The sequence below is a fragment of the Physella acuta genome, unplaced genomic scaffold, assembly GCF_028476545.2.
Source record: "Physella acuta isolate Inbredline_101_S28 unplaced genomic scaffold, ASM2847654v3 ptg000188l, whole genome shotgun sequence".
NCBI lineage: Eukaryota > Metazoa > Mollusca > Gastropoda > Physidae > Physella > Physella acuta.
Window position 1 is genome coordinate 175266 of NW_026731707.1, and position 22382 is coordinate 197647.

Here is a 22382-nt window from a genome sequence, read left to right on the forward strand (position 1 = left end):
TTTTTGGTTAGTCTCTACCAAAGTTCTATGTACACGTTCCTTGGGAAACACAGGTAAAGTAGAGTTCTTCTGTTTCTTCATGCTTGGATAGTTTTTGGTCAGTCTCTACCAAAATGCTATGTACACGTTCCTTGGGAAACGCAGGTAAAGTAGAGTTCTTCTGTTTCTTCATGCTTGAATAGTTTTTGTTTAGTCTCTACCAAAATTCTTCTGACATGACCTAACGCTAGAGTTGTGTTTACTCAGTAGAGTCAGCAGAGTATCAAGACTGTTGGGATGTTAATTATGTGGCGTGAGGACGAACTTCCTAAAGTTTGGATCGCCTTGGGAACTTGTACTATAGGGTAATCCCCACCCACATCGAGCGTGACCCTCACCCTATCCCGCTTCCCCCGGGGACGTTTAGCCGAACCGCAGAAGAAAAAAACTATTGGGATAGTTTAAGTCTATTGGCTGCCTTTCAAGAGAAGATACAAAAAAAAGCAACAACACTTGAACGTAACTCCGTGTTGTAAATATCGGTACATTTTCCAGTGGGCATTTAAAACGTTCGTGGGGGGGGGGGGGTGGGGGTGGTAACGACATACTTTCTATAAACCCTAAAGTTTACTCTTTTTTCCAGTGGACGTGCGTGGGGATAGAAAATGGAGGGGGGAGGGGAAGTGCCCCTGCATTGTTACATTCAGACTTTATCTCCGGGGGGGGGACGACTTGATATTTTCGGCGGGGGGTGGGAGGGGGCGGACACAGGAATGAGTATAAGTTTTCTATATACATTCCGTTTCGTTCGGGAGGGGGGGGGGGGCGGCATACTTTATTCCGGATATGGGAACCTTCCCCCCCCCCCCCTCCCCACCGAACGATGTCTGGAAGAAACTCTGTCCGTCTCATGTATGTCTTATTATCACAAAAAGAAACCCTGTTACAGAATACACTATCCTTGATTAGACACCCACACTGACCCGCGTCTCAGTGTCACGAGCAGGTTCTCTTCCGGTTCCGCCATTAGCGCCGCACCAAATAGCCCAGGTGACGTCATTAAGCTGCTCAGCCAATGTTCGATGTCGCCTTTATCAACTGTTTTTTTATGAAAGTAAAAGCTCAAAACGACAGAGAGAAGCACTAATCGCTTGGGTATTTAATGAGTGATCACTGCTACATGCCAGATTATCTAAACTAATATACATTCGTTTTTAAATTTCCCGAATTTTGTTTTCAGCTTTTTTTTTCAACTATTAGGTCCAGCGATGCAGTAAAGAGAAAGTAGGGGGAACTCTGTGTTGGCTACTGTGTCTGTTAAATGATAGTCGAGAGTTACTGCCCATGGTTGCCGCAGCATTTTCTTTGGGGAGAGGGGGGGGTAGTGGGTTGTAGCGAAAATAATTTTTTACAGTTTTTTCAGTTATAAAATAGGGGGGGGGGGGGGCTGTTAAGTTAGATTTCGCTTGAAGAGTGTGTAGGCAGACATCTTGGGGGTTAAAGCAGATCGGCCTCTGAACATTACTGATCGGTCCCTAAACATCATTGATCGGCCTCTGGCCATCACTAAAGACACTTTTACGTTCGTAATTGGCCTCTGAGCATTACAGAATGGCCTCTGAACATCACTGATTAGAAATGCACACACTGGGCCTATGATAGATCTTTATGTGCATTAGCAAATTATATGCCCATGTGACTGATTACTTAATTAAAATAGTACCATTGTTTTTTTCCTAGCAATATTTTTATCCATTTTTTTATATTCTCTTTAAGCAGAAAGAAACAAAAGAATCAATAATTAACCTAAACATTCAGCATTGACACATGCAGTAATTTACATGAACCTACCTTTATGTAGGTAAGTAAAGTTTCCCTTAGCACATTGCCAAGCCGCCTTTACTTTGAACAGTGGCGCAGCGAGGTCGAGTGTCACCCTAGTGCGGCACTTAATGGTGTCACCCCCCACAGGCGTAGCGACCCTTCCCGGGGACAAACTTTCAAATTTTCGATTTGCACCCCCCCCCCCCCCCCCCCCCCTCAAACTTTCGATTTGCACCACCCCCCGTCAAGTTTTTCTCTATGTATTTTGCTACTTTTTGCCTTGGTGTCACCCCCCTAAATGGTGTCACCCGGTGCGGTCCGCACCCCCCGCTCCCCCCCCCCCCCCTCGCTACGCCCCTGACTTTGAATACTGTGAGTTAGGTACCCATCAGAGCGTTCTTCTTCTTCATTCTTGCTTGCATTGTTAAAAGAGATTTCCTCCAACATAATTAAGTATTACGTGTCAACTTGTTATGCACCATTGACTCCGATTCAGCCTGCTTTTCTTTTTGGAATATCTTCCCTAGCCTTTGTCTAGCCAAGAACAAACTACAAGGCAGCAGTTGTTGGATTTTGGAGTTGTCTCTTCTAGATGAGTTCCCAGTTATCGAGCCTCATCTGTCCTAGAATTCGCACTCGGAACTTTTCGACTCAGCAACCATGAGCTTAACCGACCCGACCACTGAGACTTCCTACCCGGATTCGAACTCGAGACTATCGTGTTAGTGGTCTAGCGCTCTAGACCACGCCATCCCATTGATCTGCCCCTCATACCTTTCCCAAAACATAAGCCACATTAAACCGAAGTTTTAAACCTTAACAGAAGCCTTAATTAATATTTTTTTAATCGTTTCTTCTCGAGTAACCGTTAAAACCGCCTTATAAAATCTAATTCTATGTCCAACAAAACACCTTTACAAGTTTCCAACACCTGTATCGTCTAAAATGTTCCAGCAATTCGCGAAAAACCGCACAAAACAAACCCGTTTCATTAGAAACACTTTTTGTAATTAATTTTTTTCTCACCACCATGTTCCATGCCCATATCTCATGTTTTAAATTAGTAAGAAAAAAATAAAGAAAAAACCATCGAACACAAAGTATTATCGTTCCGTTCTTATTGATTTTAAAACGCTTTTTTTTTTTAATTTTCGAAAATAAAGATCAGCCGACGCGTTCGTGAATGGAACTGTCGACAATAGCAATGTTTTCACAACGGCCGGGCGCTGCAACAACTCCTGATTATTAATTTATCTTACGGCAAATAGCCCGGACTATGGCAGTGTACAATAGTATAAATTCTCTCCCTTTCTCCACTGATATGGACGCACATTACAAAGCGGAAACAGTTCTTTGTGGGGCTCTGAATGCCTGTGACAATACCGACAACAACAGCGGGACAATACCCCCACAGTATTTCAAAACAAAACAAGCCTAGTATACAGGCGCTATAGAATTCTTCGACAATTTTACGTAAATTATTCACTTTATTCGTCCGTTCCTTTTTGTCCGGCAAATCCTTTTTAAAGATCGCAACAAAGGCGCTAATGAATTACCAAGGCAGGCGCGCGGGTTGGGACAATACACCACGCTCTAGCAGGGAGCTACAACGCACCTAGAAATCCCTATTTCGTTTCGTTCTTAATTCTTCCAGGGCTATTTCATCGATTTTTTGTCCTTTAGTAAAAAAAAAAACGGAATCGATCCTGCGGAAAGTTATTTGAATTGTTTGGTATCGTGTAAGTGTTGAATAGTGGGATTAAAATAGTCCATTAATAACTTAGGTGTTTTAGACCTTGTTGTTTACGATCAGTGGTTTTGGGTTTTGTGAGGAATCTAAAATTTAAATGGCGTCCAGTATTGATGATTTGATAGTAGCGTGGTATAGTATGTAAAATATGTATCGGGGGTTTATTTGGACTTTGGTAGAATTGCTTTATTGTAGAAGCAAATGGAAGAATTCGGAAAACAGAAGTATAGTTTTTTTTTTTTTTTTTTTTTTTTTTTTTTTTTTTTTTTTGTAAGCAATCGCAATCCTCTACACAAAATCCCAGTGAAATTAACACTCCAATTGATTAATCATTCTTCTCTACAATTAATCAACCTTTCAACCAACCAGCATTGTTGTTGTGGAGCTGTTTCTAATATAGAAAACTCGGTGGACTTATGTATTGGGTTTTTCACTTGAATAGATTGTTTTCAGTTTAGTAAAGGGGGACGATTGGACACGCACTTCGTTTGGAGGCTATATCATTACTGAACAGGAAGTTTAGGATTTATGGGGCCTGGCGTATTGTTAAGGTTGGATGTTTACCTGGGTCAGATACGGGTCTTTTAGACACAATGGCCTTTTAGAGATAGGGGTCTTTTAGAATTAGGGTCTTGTGAAAATATGGATCATTTGGACTTATGGATATTTTAGACTTATGGATCTTTTGGACATGGATCTTTTGGACTTATGGATCTTTTGGACATGGATCTTTTAGACGTATGGATCTTTTAGATGTATGGTTCTTTTAGACTTATGGATCTTTTAGACTTATGGATCTTTTGGACATGGATCTTTTGGACTTATGGATCTTTTAGACGTATGGATCTATTAGATGTATGGTTCTTTTAGACTTATGGATCTTTTGGACATGGATCTTTTGGACTTATGGATCTTCAGGACTTATGGATCTTTTGGACTTATGGATCTTTAAGGGGATGTGGTTTTTTGTTGATGTTATGGGTCTTTTAGTGATTTGGATCTTGTGGAATTATGGGTCATTTTGGATTTTGCTGTGGGTCATTTTGACATACGAGTGTGTTTACTACATCATAAAACATACAAATGTACAAGACTACCACCAAAAAAAAACATACACATTTACATATTTACCGCATAATAAAATGTAGAATTTTATAAAGCTGTACAATTTTTTTCCTAATTAGGAACGATAACCCTAAACAAAGACCAACACTTCGCCTAAAAAGTAAAAAAAAATTGACAATTCATTACATGAGAAAAAACAAAAAAACTAAATAAATTAAACCGATTACTGTTTACCAACGTTAATCACACTAAACTGTAATCGATACCGCCACTATGTTCTCTATGACCTGTGTTTATCACCGGCACAATGGTGTATTCAGCTGCGGGTGTAATCGACTACTCCATTCGACCGTCAGGTGGGATAATGGCCGCGTGTAAAAATTTAAACAAATTTGGAGCAGACGATAGTACTTTGATCAGCAGCAATCAGACGAGCGTGTGTGTGTGTGTGTATATATGTGTAATTGTGTTCGTGTGTGTGTGGTGGTGTGACCTTTTCATTCGCACAAAGCGAGAAAACAATGAAGCGATCTTTTGTTAATAGTGACCTTGCAGGTTAAATTATGGTTATTTCTTTGGGGTACTCACTTGGGTTAATAAGTGCACTGGACAGTGAACTCACGTGATTATCAGTGGTCATTATAAGGTCATAGGTCTTAGGATGGTCAGTGGTCGTTATAAGGTCATAGGTCTTAGGATGGTCAGTGGTCATCGTAAGGTCATAGGTCTTAGGATGGTCAGTGGTCATTGTAAGGTCATAGGTCTTAGGATGGTCAGTGGTCATTATAAGGTCAGAGGTCTTATGATGGTCAGTGGTCATTGTAAGGTCAGTGGTCATTATAAGGTCAGTGGTCATTGTAAGGTCAGTGGTCATTATAAGGTCAGTGGTCATTGTAAGGTCAGTGGTCATTGTAAGGTCAGTGGTCATTATAAGGTCAGTGGTCATTATAAGGTCAGTGGTCTTAGGATGGTCAGTGGTCATTGTAAGGTCAGTGGTCATTATAAGGTCAGTGGTCATTGTAAGGTCAGCGGTCTTAGGATGGTCAGTGGTCATTGTAAGGTCAGTGGTCTTAGGATGGTCAGTGGTCATAGTAAGGTCAGTGGTCTTAGGATGGTCAGTGGACATAGTAAGGTCAGTGGTCTTAGGATGGTCAGTGGTCATAGTAAGGTCAGTCTTAGGATGGTCAGTGGACATAGTAAGGTCAGTGGTCTTAGGATGGTCAATGGTCATAGTAATGTCATATGTCTTAGGATGGTCAGTGGTCATAGTAAGGTCAGTCTTAGGATGGTCAGTGGTCATTGTAAGGTCAGTGGTCTTAGGATGGTCAGTGGTCATAGTAAGGTCAGATGTCTTAGGATGGTCAGTGGTCATTGTAAGGTCAGTGGTCATTGTAATGTCAGAGGTCTTAGGATGGTCAGTGGTCATAGTAAGGTCAGTGGTCATTGTAAGGTCAGTGGTCATTGTAAGGTCATAGGTCTTAGGATGGTCAGTGGTCATTGTAAGGTCATAGGTCTTAGGGTGGTCAGTGGTCATTGTAATGTCAGAGGTCTTAGAATGGTCAGTGGTCATAGTAAGGTCAGATGTCTTAGGATGGTCAGTGGTCATTGTAAGGTCAGTGGTCATTGTAAGGTCAGTGGTCATAGTAAGGTCAGATGTCTTAGGATGGTCAGTGGTCATTGTAAGGTCAGTGGTCTTAGGATGGTCAGTGGTCATTGTAAGGTCAGTGGTCATTGTAAGGTCAGTGGTCATTGTAAGGTCAGTGGTCATTGTAAGGTCAGTGGTCTTAGGATGGTCACTTTTTAGTAAACAGCCATTGGTCATGGGGTAGGCAGTTGTTATTGAAAAAAATCACTGGCCTGCCGAGCAGTAGTTATAAACCTGCCGCGCAGTAGTTATAAACATGCCGCGCAGTCATTTTTTAAAACACATATATCTTTCTATATGACATGTAGAACACCGCTCTCCATAAAAACAAGTTGCACACTACATTTTTCCCTTTAGAGGAAACTTTGGTCATATAATGGTCAGTGGTTATAGAATGTAAAGAGGTCACATGACTTTCATGCATTAGCCTAGCCCAACCCAACCCAACCCAACCCCGGCCTAGCCTAGCCTAGCCTAGCCTAGCCTAGCCTAGCCTAGCCTAGCCTAGCCTAGCCTAGCCTTGCCTTGCCTTGCCTTGCCTTGCCTTGCCTTGCCTTGCCTTGCCTTGCCTAGCCTAGCCTAGCCTAGCCTAGCCTAGCCTAGCCTAACCTAACCTAACCAAACCTAGCCTAACCTAACCTAACCTAACCAAACCTAAATAACCTAACCTAACCCAACCTAACCAGACCTAACCTAACCTAATACTGACCAAACCTAACCGAATTCGATTCTCATTGAAAACCATCGAAACAAAACACAACATATTTACATAGCAATATGATCACATAAAAGCGGTTTTAAAATGCATGTCTTATTATGTTTCACCCACAGCTGTTCATTTAAAAGGATTGAAAAAAAATAAAAAATAATAGTCTGTTTTTAATAGTGTGTATTATAACGATTTATTTTATAATGGTGTGCTTTATTATGGTGTGTTTTTAAAAATGGTATGTTTTAAATGTTCCCGCAGCCTTAAATTGGACTTCCATTATTACCACAGATCAGTGGCGTAGCGAGGTCGGGTGTCACCCGTTGCGGCACTTATGGTGTCCCCCCCCCCCCCTTCAGAAGAGTAGCGACTCATCCCGGGTACAAACTTTCAATTTTCGATTTGCACCCCCCCCCCCCAAACTTTCGATTTGCATCCCCCCCCTCAAATTTTTCTCTATATATTTTACTATGTTTTGCCTTGGTGTCACCCCCCCCCCCCTAAATGGTGTCACCCGGTGCGGTCCGCACCCTTCCCCCCCCCCCCGCTGCGCCTCTGCCACAGATGTTTCCGTTTTGCTTTTTATTATAAAAAAACAAAAGTGATGGTATGGGGTAGGGGGTGGGGTGACACTTGTCTAAACTTTTGATGTTGAAATGTGTGCGTGTGTGTAATTGGGAGGGGGGGGGGCGGGTGGGGCGCACAAAGACAGAAGCAACAGGTTGAAGGTATGGTTTATAATAGCTGTCTCTTTCTAACCTTTATCCCCCCCACCCTTTATATTATTACTAATTACTGTTAGTCCCCCCCCCCCCCCACTTTGTCGCCACAAACGTGTTCATTAGCACCGACCCACCCTTTCAATAACAAATTGAAACAAAAATAAAAATGTACATCCATTAAAAAAAACATACCAATCGTCCACAGCTGACGAGTGTGTATATCTACCACCACAAACGATATCCAAGACCCAACAAAGACCAATTCAACCACTTAGCTATCATCCGTGAAACGGAAATAGGGTTCTGAGTACAACAAAAAATAATAATTCCCGTCTCGGTCCACTGCCCACACAATATGCTACCCACCTCAAGTGGTAGTATTCATTTTCTTGTACATCCATTCTCTAATTGTAATTAATTCCGCAGCTAAGTTCTTTTAAAACCTAATTTAATACCATCAGACCACGTGGCGAATATGGCGGCCGGTTGCCAAGTTACGCCCCTTTGCGGCTGATCCCATCTTTGTGACTGTTCACCATTCTCCAATACAGCTTATTCAGTCGATACAACATTTGAATACAAATACTAATTCAAATTAAAACAAAATTTTAAACCGGGATACCTCTTGAATAAAAGGGGGGATCGGGTTACGCTTCTTGTAATAAATACGGTATTTATGAAAGAACGCTAAAAGCTTTTCACTTTGAACGTACAGCGCTTACACACATGACCGGCGATGTAAGAGGGCCGGCGCAAGGTGTAAGTTACACAATTACCATCTGTGGCGAGTGGATCAGTGGACACCCCCCTCCCCACCCCACTCCTCGAATTGTAAATATTTAGTCGTATTGTTCCAAATAATAGTTCGGCTTTCGGGAATTACAGCAGCGGTTGTTACTATTTAAAGCACATAAAGAAGTGGAGAGGGGGGGGGGATATAAATACCGTGTTGTCCAGCTGGTCACTCGTGGTCAGTTGAAATGTATACGAAGCAGAGGGCAGTGTCGATACCTAACAATGACCAATGGTCAGTTAGGACAATGCTTACAATGGCGGTGTGTGAATGGCCATTATCAAGCAGGCGACGGATCGGGCTAGAGGTTTTGTTGGGGAAGGTGTTGGGCCGTGTGGTGTTGTGGCCAGGTGTGGGAGGTTTTGTTGGTGTTACACACCTTTTGATATGGAGAAAGGTGAATACCTGAGTTTAAGTGACATGTCTTTTGTCTGTCTTTTGTCTGTGTCTGTCTTTTATCTGTGGCAACGCGAACGTGTAAGAAGTTAACTTTCTATTTTTGTCTTATGACAGGGCATTCGAATTTAAAAAAAATATTTTGATTGCTAGACTCTTGGCTTTTGTATGTTACTTGTCATGTGTTTGTTCTCATCATGTGTGATTTGTGTATGTGTGATTGTGTTTCTGATTTTGTGCGTTGTATGTGTGTTCCTAAATATGATTTATCTATGAGTGATTCTGTCTGAATTTAAATTTAAGTGTGGTTATAAATGTAATTGTGTGTTTGCTTTTAGTTGTTGTATGTGTGATTTTATATGTATTATGGGTAATTATATAAATATGTTAAATGTATGAGACTCGAAATGTATTTTATGTGAAGTGTTACGTATCATTTAGTGAGTCATTTTATGTGTCATTTTTCTATGGTGTTTTTGTGACGTTTTATGAGTAAATGTATGTGTCATTTTAAGCATGATTCTTTTGAGATCGTAAGGTATTAATGGCAGTGGCGTAGCGAGGTCGGGTGTCAACCGGTGCGGCACTTAATGGTGTCACCCCCCAGAGGCGTAGCGACCCTTCCCGGGAACAAATTTTCGATTTGCACCCCCCCCACCCCTCAAACTTTCGATTTGCACCCCCCCCCCTCAAATCTTTCTCTATATATTTTGCTATTTTTTGTCTTGGTGTCACCCCCCTAAATGGTGTCACCCGGTGCGGTCCGCACCCCCCGCCCTCCTCGCTACGCCTCTGATTAATGGAGATTGTAATGATAATAATAGTAATAAAAAGTAACACTACTATTACTGCTGTCTACTGCTTTATCAACTACTACTACTACAGCTACTACTACTATACTACTAATATTAAGGCCACTTCCAATACTACCAACACTACTACTACAACTACCACTACTGCTACCACCACCATCCCCCACCAACATCAGCACTACTACTACTACCATCACTAACACCACTACTCCACTCCCACTACCACCACCACCACCACTACTACTAATACTACCACCACCACTACTACTACTTCTACTACTACTACTACTACTACTACCACCATCACCACTACTCTTAATACTACCACCACCACTATTACTACTTCTACTAATACTACAACTACCACCACCACCACCACTACTACTACTACTACTACTACTACCACCACCACCACCACCACTACTACTACTACTACTACCACCACCACCACTACTACTAATACTACCACCACCACTACTACTACTTCTACTAATACTACTACTTCTACTACTACCACCACCACCACCAACACTACTACTACTACTACCAAAACCACCAATACTACCACCACTACCACCACAACTAATACTACCACCACCACCACCAACACTACTACTACTACCACCAACACCACCACCAGTACACCACCACTACCACCACCACCACTACTACTCCTACAACTAATAACAATAATGTAAAGTCACTATTAATATTCCACAAGATGTTAATCAGCGAGACAAATGAAACAACAAAGCTGTTTGCAAGAGTCGTCTTGTGGTTGAGCGCGTCCGCACGTGCTCAGCGCTCACCCCGACAAAAGCCCGTGCGGACATTGTGTCAGGCCCGTCGTGTTCAGACGCCTGCAGTCAATGACCACGACACGCAGGTCAACGGTCGGACAGGGTGTCTTTGACAGGCCCGCAGGTTCGATGAGGACCAATCAATACGATTAGTAATCAGCGGCCCGTTTATTGCTGGCTGGCTTGCTGCGGTTGGGGGTAGGGTTGTATGATGGGGTGGGGGTTGATGGAAAGCCTGTTTTAGCTTTAAGGGAGTTTGTTGTTTTAATTATTTATGCAACATACAACATGGGGGAAATAGTTGATTTAATGGAAAGGTCAAGATGCCTCACGTACAAGTCAACTTGTCCTAGAAACGGGTCAACTTGTCACATAGACAGGTCAACTTTTCACATAGATTAGTCAATTTGTCTCTTTGACTGGTCAAATTGACTCATAGACCGGTCAACTTATTCCATACATTGGTCAACTTGTCCCATTTAAGGATTGACTTGTTCCAATGACTGGTCAACTTGCTGCATAGACTAATTACGTCATTCAATGTTTAGGCAAATATGCTTTTTAGATTAGTCATTTGACAACATGAATTTTTGAAAAATGTTAATGAACTTTCGAATCGATTACCCATACTCGAATATTCTTATCGCTTTTATCACCGATTACAATACTTTAGCAGTGTTGGATTTAGCGCCATTCACTCCTAAAGAAAAAGTATTTTTGGGGTTTAAGTACCCGTGTATTCATTTTTTTCTTCCACTATTTTTTTTACTCCGCCAAGTGCAAGCTGTTGTAGGCATGGGTACGCTTCATCAGCTACATCCGTAGTCTGTCCTAGTTCTTATCTTTTAATATTTAATCCAACAATCGACGCTATGTTAACAACATGTTAAAATTTTGTGTGTTGATAATAAATATTCCTAACGCTAATATTTACATTGACTGTGTGTGATACGTAGAACAGTGGTTCTTAACTTTTTTGGAGGTACCGAACCCCACCAGTTATTTATCCCTATTCCTCCGCCGAACCCCTGAGACTGGCTAACCGAACCCTGGGGTCCGATTAAACCCAGGTTTAGAACCTCTGAAGCAGAAACTCAATGATCTCTAGAAGACCAACCAATAACCAGTTCGATGTTTTTGTCTCCAGTAATATCGCTAAGAGCGTTAGGTTTTTGTTTAGGCTAAAGCAGGGGTCTTTTCAGACCGAGGGCCGCATTGACTATCAAATATCAGTCCGGGGGCCAGAGTTTCGTCGAGGCATATCTTCGATGTTATGGAGCCACCGCCCCCCCCCCTCCCCAAAAATATAAGTTATATAGAAATATATACAAATTTCAAGTGCCGCCCCCCCCCCCCCCCCCCCAGAGAAAAAAAATCTGAAAGAAACACTGTCGGGGGCCGACAACGCACTCGAGGTCCAAATTTGCACTAATGATGTCGTAATGCTGATAATATTATCAACACTCTAAGTCTTCAAATAGTAAGCCATTCATCCTAACAAGTTTGCTAGAATTTGCTGTTTTTTTTTTTTTTTAAATTTATGTGTTTATGATAATTGGATGATTAACTAACATTATAAAAAGATAGTTAGTACGAAATAGTTTTTCAAAAAAATCTAAATTTCGACTATTTTATGCTTTCTGATTATTTTTCTAGTGAGTATAAGCTATTTCTTTTCATATTTTTAAGCAAGCTACCTAGATCTAAATAAAGATCTATACACATTCAATGAATAGTAAAAGACTGGTAAATAATTGTTCTGATATTTTACTTCTAATAGCTATAGCAGTGAACGTATATCGCCTTTTGGGGGCTGCACTACGACTCGACTCCTTACGCTTGACATAATCGCAGTGTGGGTGTTCACCGATTCAGCCTACACCCCCAAATTTGTGACGTAGATCGCATAGCTCCATTATCCCCAGTCAAGACACCAAAGCGCATCTTTCAACAAGCACACCTCGTTCAAAATGGTGCTTTGGAGTTCCGATAATGCGATGTTTGCTTCCTACTTTTATCTTTTTTTCACCCCGCGCACGCTTTTCACGCGAAGGGGCGGAGCACCGTTCGTCAGCTAGCGGTACGAACGACCAATAGGAATCCGAGAATTCACGAGGACGACAACACGCATTGAATTGTATAGGCTAATACATTGTTGATTGACACACTGTGGGGTGAAAAGCGAGGGGAAAAAAACCTCTTAAGCTCCGTATAGTGGTGTGATTGGAGAGAATCGTCAGCAGAAAAATAACACCACAACACCGTGAATTGTGTCCGACGTAAAATGTAATCTTTCAAACATTTTCCCTCGCGATTCTCACCCGAAACCCGCCGGCCGCCTGGGCAGTAGACAGTTGCACACTTCAAGCCGCCGACTCGGACGTGTTAGTTGACTCGTCTGACGCTCGTCTGGGTGTCATAACCCGTCTCGCCTTTTTCACGCTATCGCTCGTCATCTGGTGGTAGGACTACAAGCAACATCTCACAACAACTTCACTCAAAATGATACCTGCGTGTGTTCAAATCGTGTCCAATTTCTGAAGAAACACAAGAAAATAACAAAACAATTTTGTGGACAGTTTTTGGAGTAGTGTTCAAATTTTAAAGTGAACTAGATTTATCTAGATCTATCTGTTTGACGCCAGGATTCTTTGCAACGTTTTGTGGCTAATCTCAATTTTTTTCAAGCTACTCGTAAGTTATTTTTTAATACTTTTTTACATAGTTTATTTTTACATAGAATAAGGAAACAAAGAGCCTAATAATATAAAAATATTAAACCTAGATCTATGTTTTTAGCATATAGATCTAACGTCAATGAACATATTTACTACACAGATCAGTGTTTTGAAAGCTATCTAGATCTAGATCCAGAGCAGATCTAGATTAGATCTTCAACATTCGGTTAGTTTTTTTTAAATAAGAATTGACGCTAGATCTAGATTAGAAATCTACATCTACAATTTTGTTTTAATTTTTACATCTAAGCGCAAAAGAAAAACAAAAGCAAGCGAAAATTGCAGTCAACTAGAGTTGTAAACAAAAGCACCCTATTTTATCGAAATCATGACTTAATCTAGATCTATATTTTAATATGGACCTTGATCTAGACTAGATCTGGATCTATATTTATTTAATTAGTCTAAGCGTGTTGTCTATTAGCTTGCAATAATTACTAACTAGGTTATAGGCCTACATGTATATTAAAGTTTCAGCCTAATTGTATCTTAATTTTTACAACAGTTATTCGAATATATATAAATGTCAATTTATACATTGTTATTGTAATCGTAAACCTAAAACTAAACATGTATGAATCTTAGTAAACATTGCTAGATCTATACTGAGCTAGCTACCATGTTATAGAAGTGACAGATTCAAATTCAAACGCTGATGCCCTCGACCCTAGCCTCGGTCGATGCGCATCACACGACAAAGGCGTCGAGACGAGTGTATGCACTCAAATACACGCCTAATGCCGCGCTGATTGCGTGCACACTTTGAGGGGCGGTTCGAGGGTTTGTACCGTGTTTTGTTGTGCGAGTGTGTACTTCGTGTGATTAACGACACAGTGACGCGATAGTTTCGGCCGTACTGTTTGGTGAGCGATACTCAACTCCACTGGTGTTGATATTAGTTCGTTTTGGAGTTTTTATGTTTTAAATAAATTATGAATTCGCAACGAAAACGTGATGTTTTCATTACGGTATTAGCAGTATTCATTCAACTCAGATACTGAATGTTTGGGTTATAGTAAAAGCAGTACTTTTAATAGATTTACTAGTTAAATATGTCAGCATCTTGCGTTTGTTAATCAAAACATTTTCTTAGGTCTTAAACTACCTGAGTTTTATTTTCATTTACGCTTTCGTTCTTTTTAATTATTAAACTCTTAAACCGTGGGCTACTAATGACAGCGTTGATTATACGTATTCCAGCTTCGGCTCAGGTTATAGTGTATTATCCTGAACTTTATCCGGATGATCTAACTAAACCTAACCCTAATCCTAACCCATCGTTATTGGTAGAAAAAACTGAATATGATAATGATATCGTATCGCCCATAAAAGCGCTTTTACGTAAAACGTAAATATAAACAATGAACTTGTCAGATAAATTATTGAAACTGTTTTTATATACGTTAAGCCAGGCAGCTATTAAAAAAATAATTTGAAAAAACAATCAACTTTTTATTGATTCCTACGCTTAACTCCCATTCTATGCGCCGAATCAATAATCCTATCAATAATTATAATGATTTAGAAAAATGTATTGAATTCTATTACACCGATGCAATTAACAACACGGAATCAATGGCAGCGCTGGAGTGTGGGGGAGGGGGGGGGGGGAGAAGGCGGGGGTTATGATAAACACTGTCTCTGCTGACTTGTCTCCCCTTAGCTTTGTCTCCAGACGGATCATCTCCCCTTTGTGAACAAGTCATCTGGTGCAGCAAGCAATCATGACTTGTAACTTGACTGCGTTTTTTTTTAAAATTTTACTTGAAATCTTAACGCGTTTTTTTTTTTTTAAATTTACTTGAAATCTTACGCGGCTTTTTTTTTTAAAGAAAATCATTTCTTTAATATTTAACGTATTTATTTTTCAAAATTCAAATCTAGCCGTTTAGTGTTTGAGTATTATCGTAAGAATTATTTATTTTAAAATTGAGGCCAGTTTGTTTATAACGTATTGCTTGTTTTGACATTTCGATGCAGTATAATTTAAATGTAACAAATTATAGACGTGACACAAGAATATTCACACGATAATTTATAGCAGGTGTGTTTTACAAAGGTACAATGTGATTGTCTTGTTATATATGGAGATTGTATATAGTTGCGTTAATCTGATCGTGTAATATCTGTATGTTTGTTTGCATTAATGTAAATACTGATACAAAGTATTAAATTGTATAGATTGAGCATGGGTAAGGTCTAATAGTTTTACTAACTTTGCTGTAACCGGTATACGGTGTATATTTTTGTAGCTAACAATGAAATGGCTATTTAAAAAAATGAGAGATGGCTACCATGAATTCATGAGAAATGGCAATAAACCATGACTCAGCACTTTTAATACTAATGTGACTTGACCAGTCTAGCACTTTAAGTCGTAATGTCTACATCAACACCTTGTGACACCTTAAAACCAGACATCCCCACCAGGTAGGATTATCGTCCAGTAATCCATCCCAATCTTCATTACACCTTACGTCAGTGGTCACGTGTCTGTAGGTGTTAAGATCGTCTGCTTCATTGGTCGTCTATAAATCCCGATAGCCGCTCCCCTTACACCCTGGTTAAACCCCCCGCCCCCCTCCCCCACGTACATAAGACCCCTGTTCCACCTATATCTTATATATCTTAGCCATAGTCGTGACAAAATGTAACCCGAATTTTTCTTGTAAAATCACAATCTGCGAGCTGCAATTCTACATCAACCCCCCCCCCCCCACACACACACACAATGCCCCATACACTCCAAACTCAACCTTTTCTCACACCTCCCCCCCTCCTCTATGCGCGTGACTTTGTTTATAAACGACCCTCAAAATCACATTGTTAGCGGAAATGTGTGAAAATGTTCTATCTCCATAAAAGAAATGAATTCAACACTCTAGATAAATACATGTACACTTGGTATTGTGTTGAAAAAGATTCAATGAACTCCATGCTTCAAAGAAATCGCGGAGTATAATAGAATCTAGTCATAAATACACCATTAGGAATAAAAGTTGAGTCGACTGTCTTGCCCATTAGAACCCATTTCATCAATATTTACTAAAGCATTGTTTAGTCTTATTGACCAGGAGTCAATGACTCCGTGTGAAGGTCAGCGTATGTTGGTCATTTTTATCAAGCAGACAATGACCTAAGTGTAATGGCCAGTAAATTCTGTACATTTCCTACCAAACATTTCTTTATCGGAACTCTCCCTTGGTCAACATTTTACAGCATCACACCCGAGCCCGTTTATACCCCCCCCCCCCTCTCCCCACTTTCACATTTCCGGTGTCATAATAGGCCTTTCTTTTGTCTGCTGAAGTTCGCCCCTCCGGCTAATGACCACTGGTCAGTATTCGTATTGTGTAACCCCGGTATTGAAAACCCGGGCCTTGAAATAAAACGAATGCCCCCAGTGCGTGTGGTAAATCAACACAAAACCACTTAAACACTTGATACGTAAATACCAAGATACATTAACCAGTGATGAATTGACCATTTGGGATATTATATAATCCTTAGGTGTCTAATCTTTGTGTCTTCTTCCGTTATGGCGAATGGAGTGGTTGCTCGTCTGTACTTGATTTCATAACGGTAGACACGTTTAGGGAAGAGACGTGGTTGGGGGTAGAACTTATGACTGCGAGCACGAAGCTCCAAACTTCTTTGATGGGTACCAAATAACGTTAGGGAAACTAAGGCGGCTGGGCATAATGCTGACCACGCTAGTCACGCACGGGGAAGAGATAATGAAAATGAAACACGGGTAAAAAAAATCAGATTCGGTACCCAAACAGTGGTTGTTCTAAAAAAAAATCTAACCGTTAACGGATTATACAGTTGTTCTAAAAATAAGTTTAACTACCTATTATTCCGATAGGCCTGTATTTTTTTATTACACTAGATGACCCGTGTTAAGAAGTAGAGCTTCCGGCTGAAAACACACGGTAGTAAAATGTCCAGTCCACAGGTTCATTGTTACGTGAGCTACGGTGAAGTGGTCACGTGGTTCCCGCCAGCGTCCACCGATGAAAAGGGGGTCTCAGTAACGTGACGCCCCGGCCCTGTCGTCTGCTTAACGTCTGTATGTGGGACAGCTTAGGCCTGGTACATGAATGCACTGATATCGTGAGACTCGCCACTAAATTTTACTCGTCAATTTTTACAATAATTTTTTTAACGCGTTAAAATTTAACCGCTGCCTTGTTGTAACTGGTTAAAATGTTTCATTTATTTGTTTTAGCTTGCTAGATTGGGTCGTTGCGTTGTTAAATATTGACGCAATGTGTTCTATTATGATGTGGACTACTTAACTCCGTGTTTATCTGTTTTTATTTCTATTTTAAAACTAGCATAATTCATAACAAACGTCTCCAGTTCGGCGTCAAAATAACTCATTTTATATTATTCATCATACAGTTAAACATGATCGATTACCGTGAACGAGATTGTTAATTTTTAGTTGAAACAGCAATTAAAAAATCGCACAGAATGCAATTGTTAATTTTAATTAGTTAAAACAAACGTAATAAAACAATCCCATATTTATTTTTTTTTTTACCTAGACAATCAAGTTTCTTGTCGATCTACAATGCTATTGTTACGTCACAATGCTATGGTTACGTCAAAATGTTATGGTTGCGTCACAATGCTTAAGTTACGTCACACTGACCCACTTGTAGTGTCACGCGCCGTTAGTAATTTTTGTTTTACACATGGGTTCTCGTCCCTTCCTCTCATTACTGCTTGAATGGTGGTGGAATAAAGATTTCCTGTCAGATTTCTTATTGGTGCTCAGGTTTTTAAAAATTGTTGCGGTAGTTTGTCTCTTACAAATAAAAATGACGCTCCATGATTGATATAACAAATGTTGCCTTTAGTTACACGCGGTAGTCGAATGGAGCTATCATGCTTCTCTCTATAACTTCGTGACTATGACTATCTTTTACAATGTTGAAGTATTATAATAATGTATTCATCTTTTCATAATAAGTACTTTTGAATCATATGAAGTAATAAACACACGTATGCCTGGTTTTCTTAATTTAAACACAAACAGAATCTCATTCTTTATCTACTTTCATTTTTAATGCACAGAATTAAGTACGGCAATCTAAATGTTTTTTAAAAAATATCAACTAAAAAAATAATTTCTTTGAATGATAACAAATAGGTAAAAGCGAAACAGGTTTTGAACGCTGTTTGAAATTTATTCAGTAAACCCCACTTCGTCTCAATGTGCCTCTCTCTGTTGTTCTATATTCATGTCTAGCCAAAAGACAGAATAGAATGAATTTTTTCCCCACTTTTCTTTAAACATTCGAAACCTTCAACTTTTGTGAGGTCATCGTTGTATTGTCGTGCGAAACGGGACGAACCCGAACGGCAGGTAAAGGCGACACGCGAATATCGTGAACAATGTTCACACACGATTCATAACAATGAACACACAACACACACACCTACACACAACACACACATTGTACTGAGGTGAGAAATTTGCACGGAGACTTATTATTGAAAGAAAACCTTTTCGTTAGTTGTAATAATTGTAAAAAAAATGTGCACTGTCATTCTGTTAAATTTTAAGGTTATAGATAGGAAACGTGATAGTTTTTTAGGTAGATTTCTAAAGTAACGTTGCTATTGAGTTGGTTGTTTTTTTTAGGGCAGTTGGTAAAGTTGGGCAACTTTTAGGAACGCGTTCATTTTCTTGACTGGAAGGATATAATTCTACTGTGAGGGTTTGATATTTTTTTTTTTAAATATTGACGGGAATTTTGTGATTTAGATTCGTGAACTTGTCAATCGGTCTGTGTTATTTAGTTTGGATTTTAGATCGACTTGTAGCAGTAGATATAGGCAGTGGCGTAGCGAGGTCGGGTGTCACCCGGTGCGGCACTTAATGGTGTCACCCCCCCCCCCCCCCCAGAGGCATAGAGACCCTTCCCAGGGACAAACTTTCAAGTTTTCGATTTGCACCCCCCCCCCTCAAACTTTCGATTTGCACCCCCCCCCCCTCGAGTTTTCGATTTGCACCCCCCCCCCTCGAGTTTTCGATTTGCACCCCCCCCCCCCCTCAAACTTTCGATTTGCACCCCCTCGAGTTTTCGATTTGCACCCCCCCTCAAACTTTCGATTTGCACCCCCCCTCGAGTTTTTCTCTATATATTTTGCTATTTTTTGCCTTGTGTCACCCCCCCTAAATGGTGTCACCCGGTGCGGTCCGCACCCCCGCCCCCCCCCCCCCCCCCCTCGCTACGCCCCTGGATATAGGCCTACACTGTCAGCCTTAACAGTTAGGGCTATGCGTAAGGTCAGTAATGGAATCTTCTTAAAAAGGGGGTGTTAAGTTATTTGTTATAAACTAAACACTATTATTATTTTCAAACATAAACGCTAATCCAAGACCTACAATGACCCTAACCCTTATTTATTACCGTAACACAAGCGTAATGTTACATAAATACCAGCTGACAAGCACCAGTTTTCTGGAAGTTCATTGTCTAAAACTGGTAGTACCAGTTCTCCCATAAACCATAACACACCATGGGACCATCGTTATAAACAAATGGATTATAAACACCCGTGTCCCATAATGCCACAATAGTGGGTTTTTTTTAAGTGATAAATGTTACAGGTAGTGAATTAACTAATATTTTTTTACTATCAGCTCTAACTCTGTACCCAACCCTACAATAATCCAATTCTTACCTTAACTGCAGAAGATTCCGTTGTCGAATACTTACAAGTCATACAACCTACTACATATCTACTGTCACATACAGTTATAAATAATTCCCATATCTGCATGCATTAAGATATCTTAAATTTCAAGTATTGAATCTTTTTATTATTTAGATTTATGCGAATTTATGCAAATCTTAAAATCGATCCACTTAATCGAAGAGCTATCTAAAATGTCAACCCTTCGTCTCTTAGAAAAACCTTTCAATACGCTTCTATCCAAAAATGTAACACATTTTAAACTTAACCATAATCCTATGTTAAAATCTAACATAGGCATAACGATAGCGATGATGGCGTCAATAATGGCCTGTATGTATGAATATAGCGGTATAAACCTGTAGATAAATTATAACCTAATTATATTTATGAGTTTTCCCTTAACCATTTTGTTAAAATCATACAACTATTCACAGTGCATTAAAATTCCGTCTTTATTGATTTTTTAACATGAATAACAAAACATGTAGCGAAACACAAACTGAAAGTACACAGACCTCGTATTTCATTTAAAGTTTCCCATGTTTACATTCTATATTATTTATAACGCCAAAAGCTAAAATCGTTGAAATAATTGATAATTGAAACTAATTTTCGGTATACAATATAACCGCAGGACATAAGGACGTCCCAGGATTATATTTGTACAAGTGTACGGTGTGGTGGGCTTCAGACGTATTGACCTTCTATAGACAGATAATCAATAATTAAGAATAAAACTTAGTCTGGAAATATATTATAGGGTTCCTTGTTAATTTATATTTTTATCAACTCTTAATAATACGTGTTTTTTGGGGGAGGAGGGGGGAGGGGGGCATGGAACAAGCTGGACTACATTACGGACAACCAAGTAATCAAAACCGCAATCATCCTTTCTTGCCCTAAACTAAAGGCTGACTATACAATATTATTAACAGTCGTACATTGCTGCATTTAGTAAGATTCTAATGCCGTCACACGGAAAATGTTCCATATTTGCCCTGAAATTTTTGTTTTGTTTCGTTGCTTGTGTTGCAGTGAAGTATAATCATTTTTATTTTTTCTTTTACAGAATTGACCAGAAAGAAGAAAGAAAAAAAATGAACCAACATCCCATCATAGTCGATGACAACATCCGGTCCCGGGAGAACAGCCTGACCCCACAGTCCCTCCGCGGGATGTCGCCCTCGCCCAACAGAATAGCCTCCCCTGGCTCGGACACCGGAAGGAGCATGAGCCCGCTGCCGCCCAACGAGAGCCCCTCAAACAACATGGACCACGTCAAGCGACCAATGAACGCCTTCATGGTCTGGTCACGTGGACAGCGGAGGAAAATGGCGCAGGAGAACCCCAAGATGCACAACTCAGAAATCAGCAAGCGGCTTGGGGCCGAATGGAAACTGTTATCGGAGGAAGAGAAGCGGCCTTTTATAGACGAGGCGAAAAGACTCCGTGCACTGCACATGAAAGAACACCCTGACTACAAATACCGACCCAGACGGAAACCAAAATCTCTCATGAAGAAAGACAAGTACGCCTTCCCCCTCCATCCCATGCTGCCAGGGATGAACGGCTCGGCTCTGGGCTCCATGGCTCATTCCTTCGCCTCCATCGCAGCCTCCCACCACCCCTCCGAACTGCTCGCCGCCTCCAGCTCCTCCTTCGACAAAGCCCGTCACAACTTCTTCCCTCCCACCTCCACGTACGGACTCTACCCTCACTTTGACGCCGCAGCGGCCGCCGCCGCCGTCGCCAACTCGAAACTCGATCCCGCGACCTCCCTGTCTTCACTCTCAGCGCTCAGACACTCCGAGAGCTTAGTCTCGAACCCGCTGTACTCGCCCTACTTCACAGGACACGGCCATCCATCTCTATCGGCACTTCCGCCGGCGGCGCACGCCCACGCGGCGGCGGCTGCGGCAAGCTTGGGTCAGTATTTGGTGCCATACATGTCGTCTCCTTACATCACGTCATCCCAGGACGTCCACAGGCCGCTGGCGTACGTCTTGGTCAAACCGGAAGACCATTTCCGGCATCCGGCCGTTTTATGACCACCAATCAACTACGGTGATCGATAAACTTTTCTTGAATCCCTAGCTGTGTTAGACTTTAGACATTAAAAGATGACGTCGACGGTGGTTTGACGTCACACTACAACGTGACGTCATTTCTACACGTTGACGTCACTTCTGCGTATTGACATTTCAACAAATTGATGACATTTGTGGAATCGCTTTCAAAGAACTCAACGGTTCTGTCGCGTAAAAAAAAAGCCAAAAAGAATTTTTTTTTAATTTAATTCATTTTGGCGTGAATTTTTTTCCCCTGCCAAAATGGCATTTTAAAACAAACTTTTTTTAAAAAAAAAACAAAAACAAAAACAAAACATTTTGTGGAGCATTTACCACTTGAGTGAGGGCTACCCACGTTTCTAA

The 22382-nt window shown here is 40.7% G+C and overlaps 1 protein-coding gene across 1 annotated transcript; it reads left to right on the plus strand.

The window, feature by feature from the left end:
• Nucleotides 1-21033: 21033 nt before the first annotated feature.
• On the plus strand, nucleotides 21034-22020 carry LOC131936822 (transcription factor sox-3-like). Its single transcript, XM_059293902.1, has one exon. The coding sequence runs from the start codon at nucleotides 21048-21050 to the stop codon at nucleotides 21996-21998; it is 951 nt and encodes a 316-aa protein (XP_059149885.1). The 5' UTR covers nucleotides 21034-21047; the 3' UTR covers nucleotides 21999-22020.
• The last annotated feature ends 362 nt before the right edge of the window (nucleotides 22021-22382 follow it).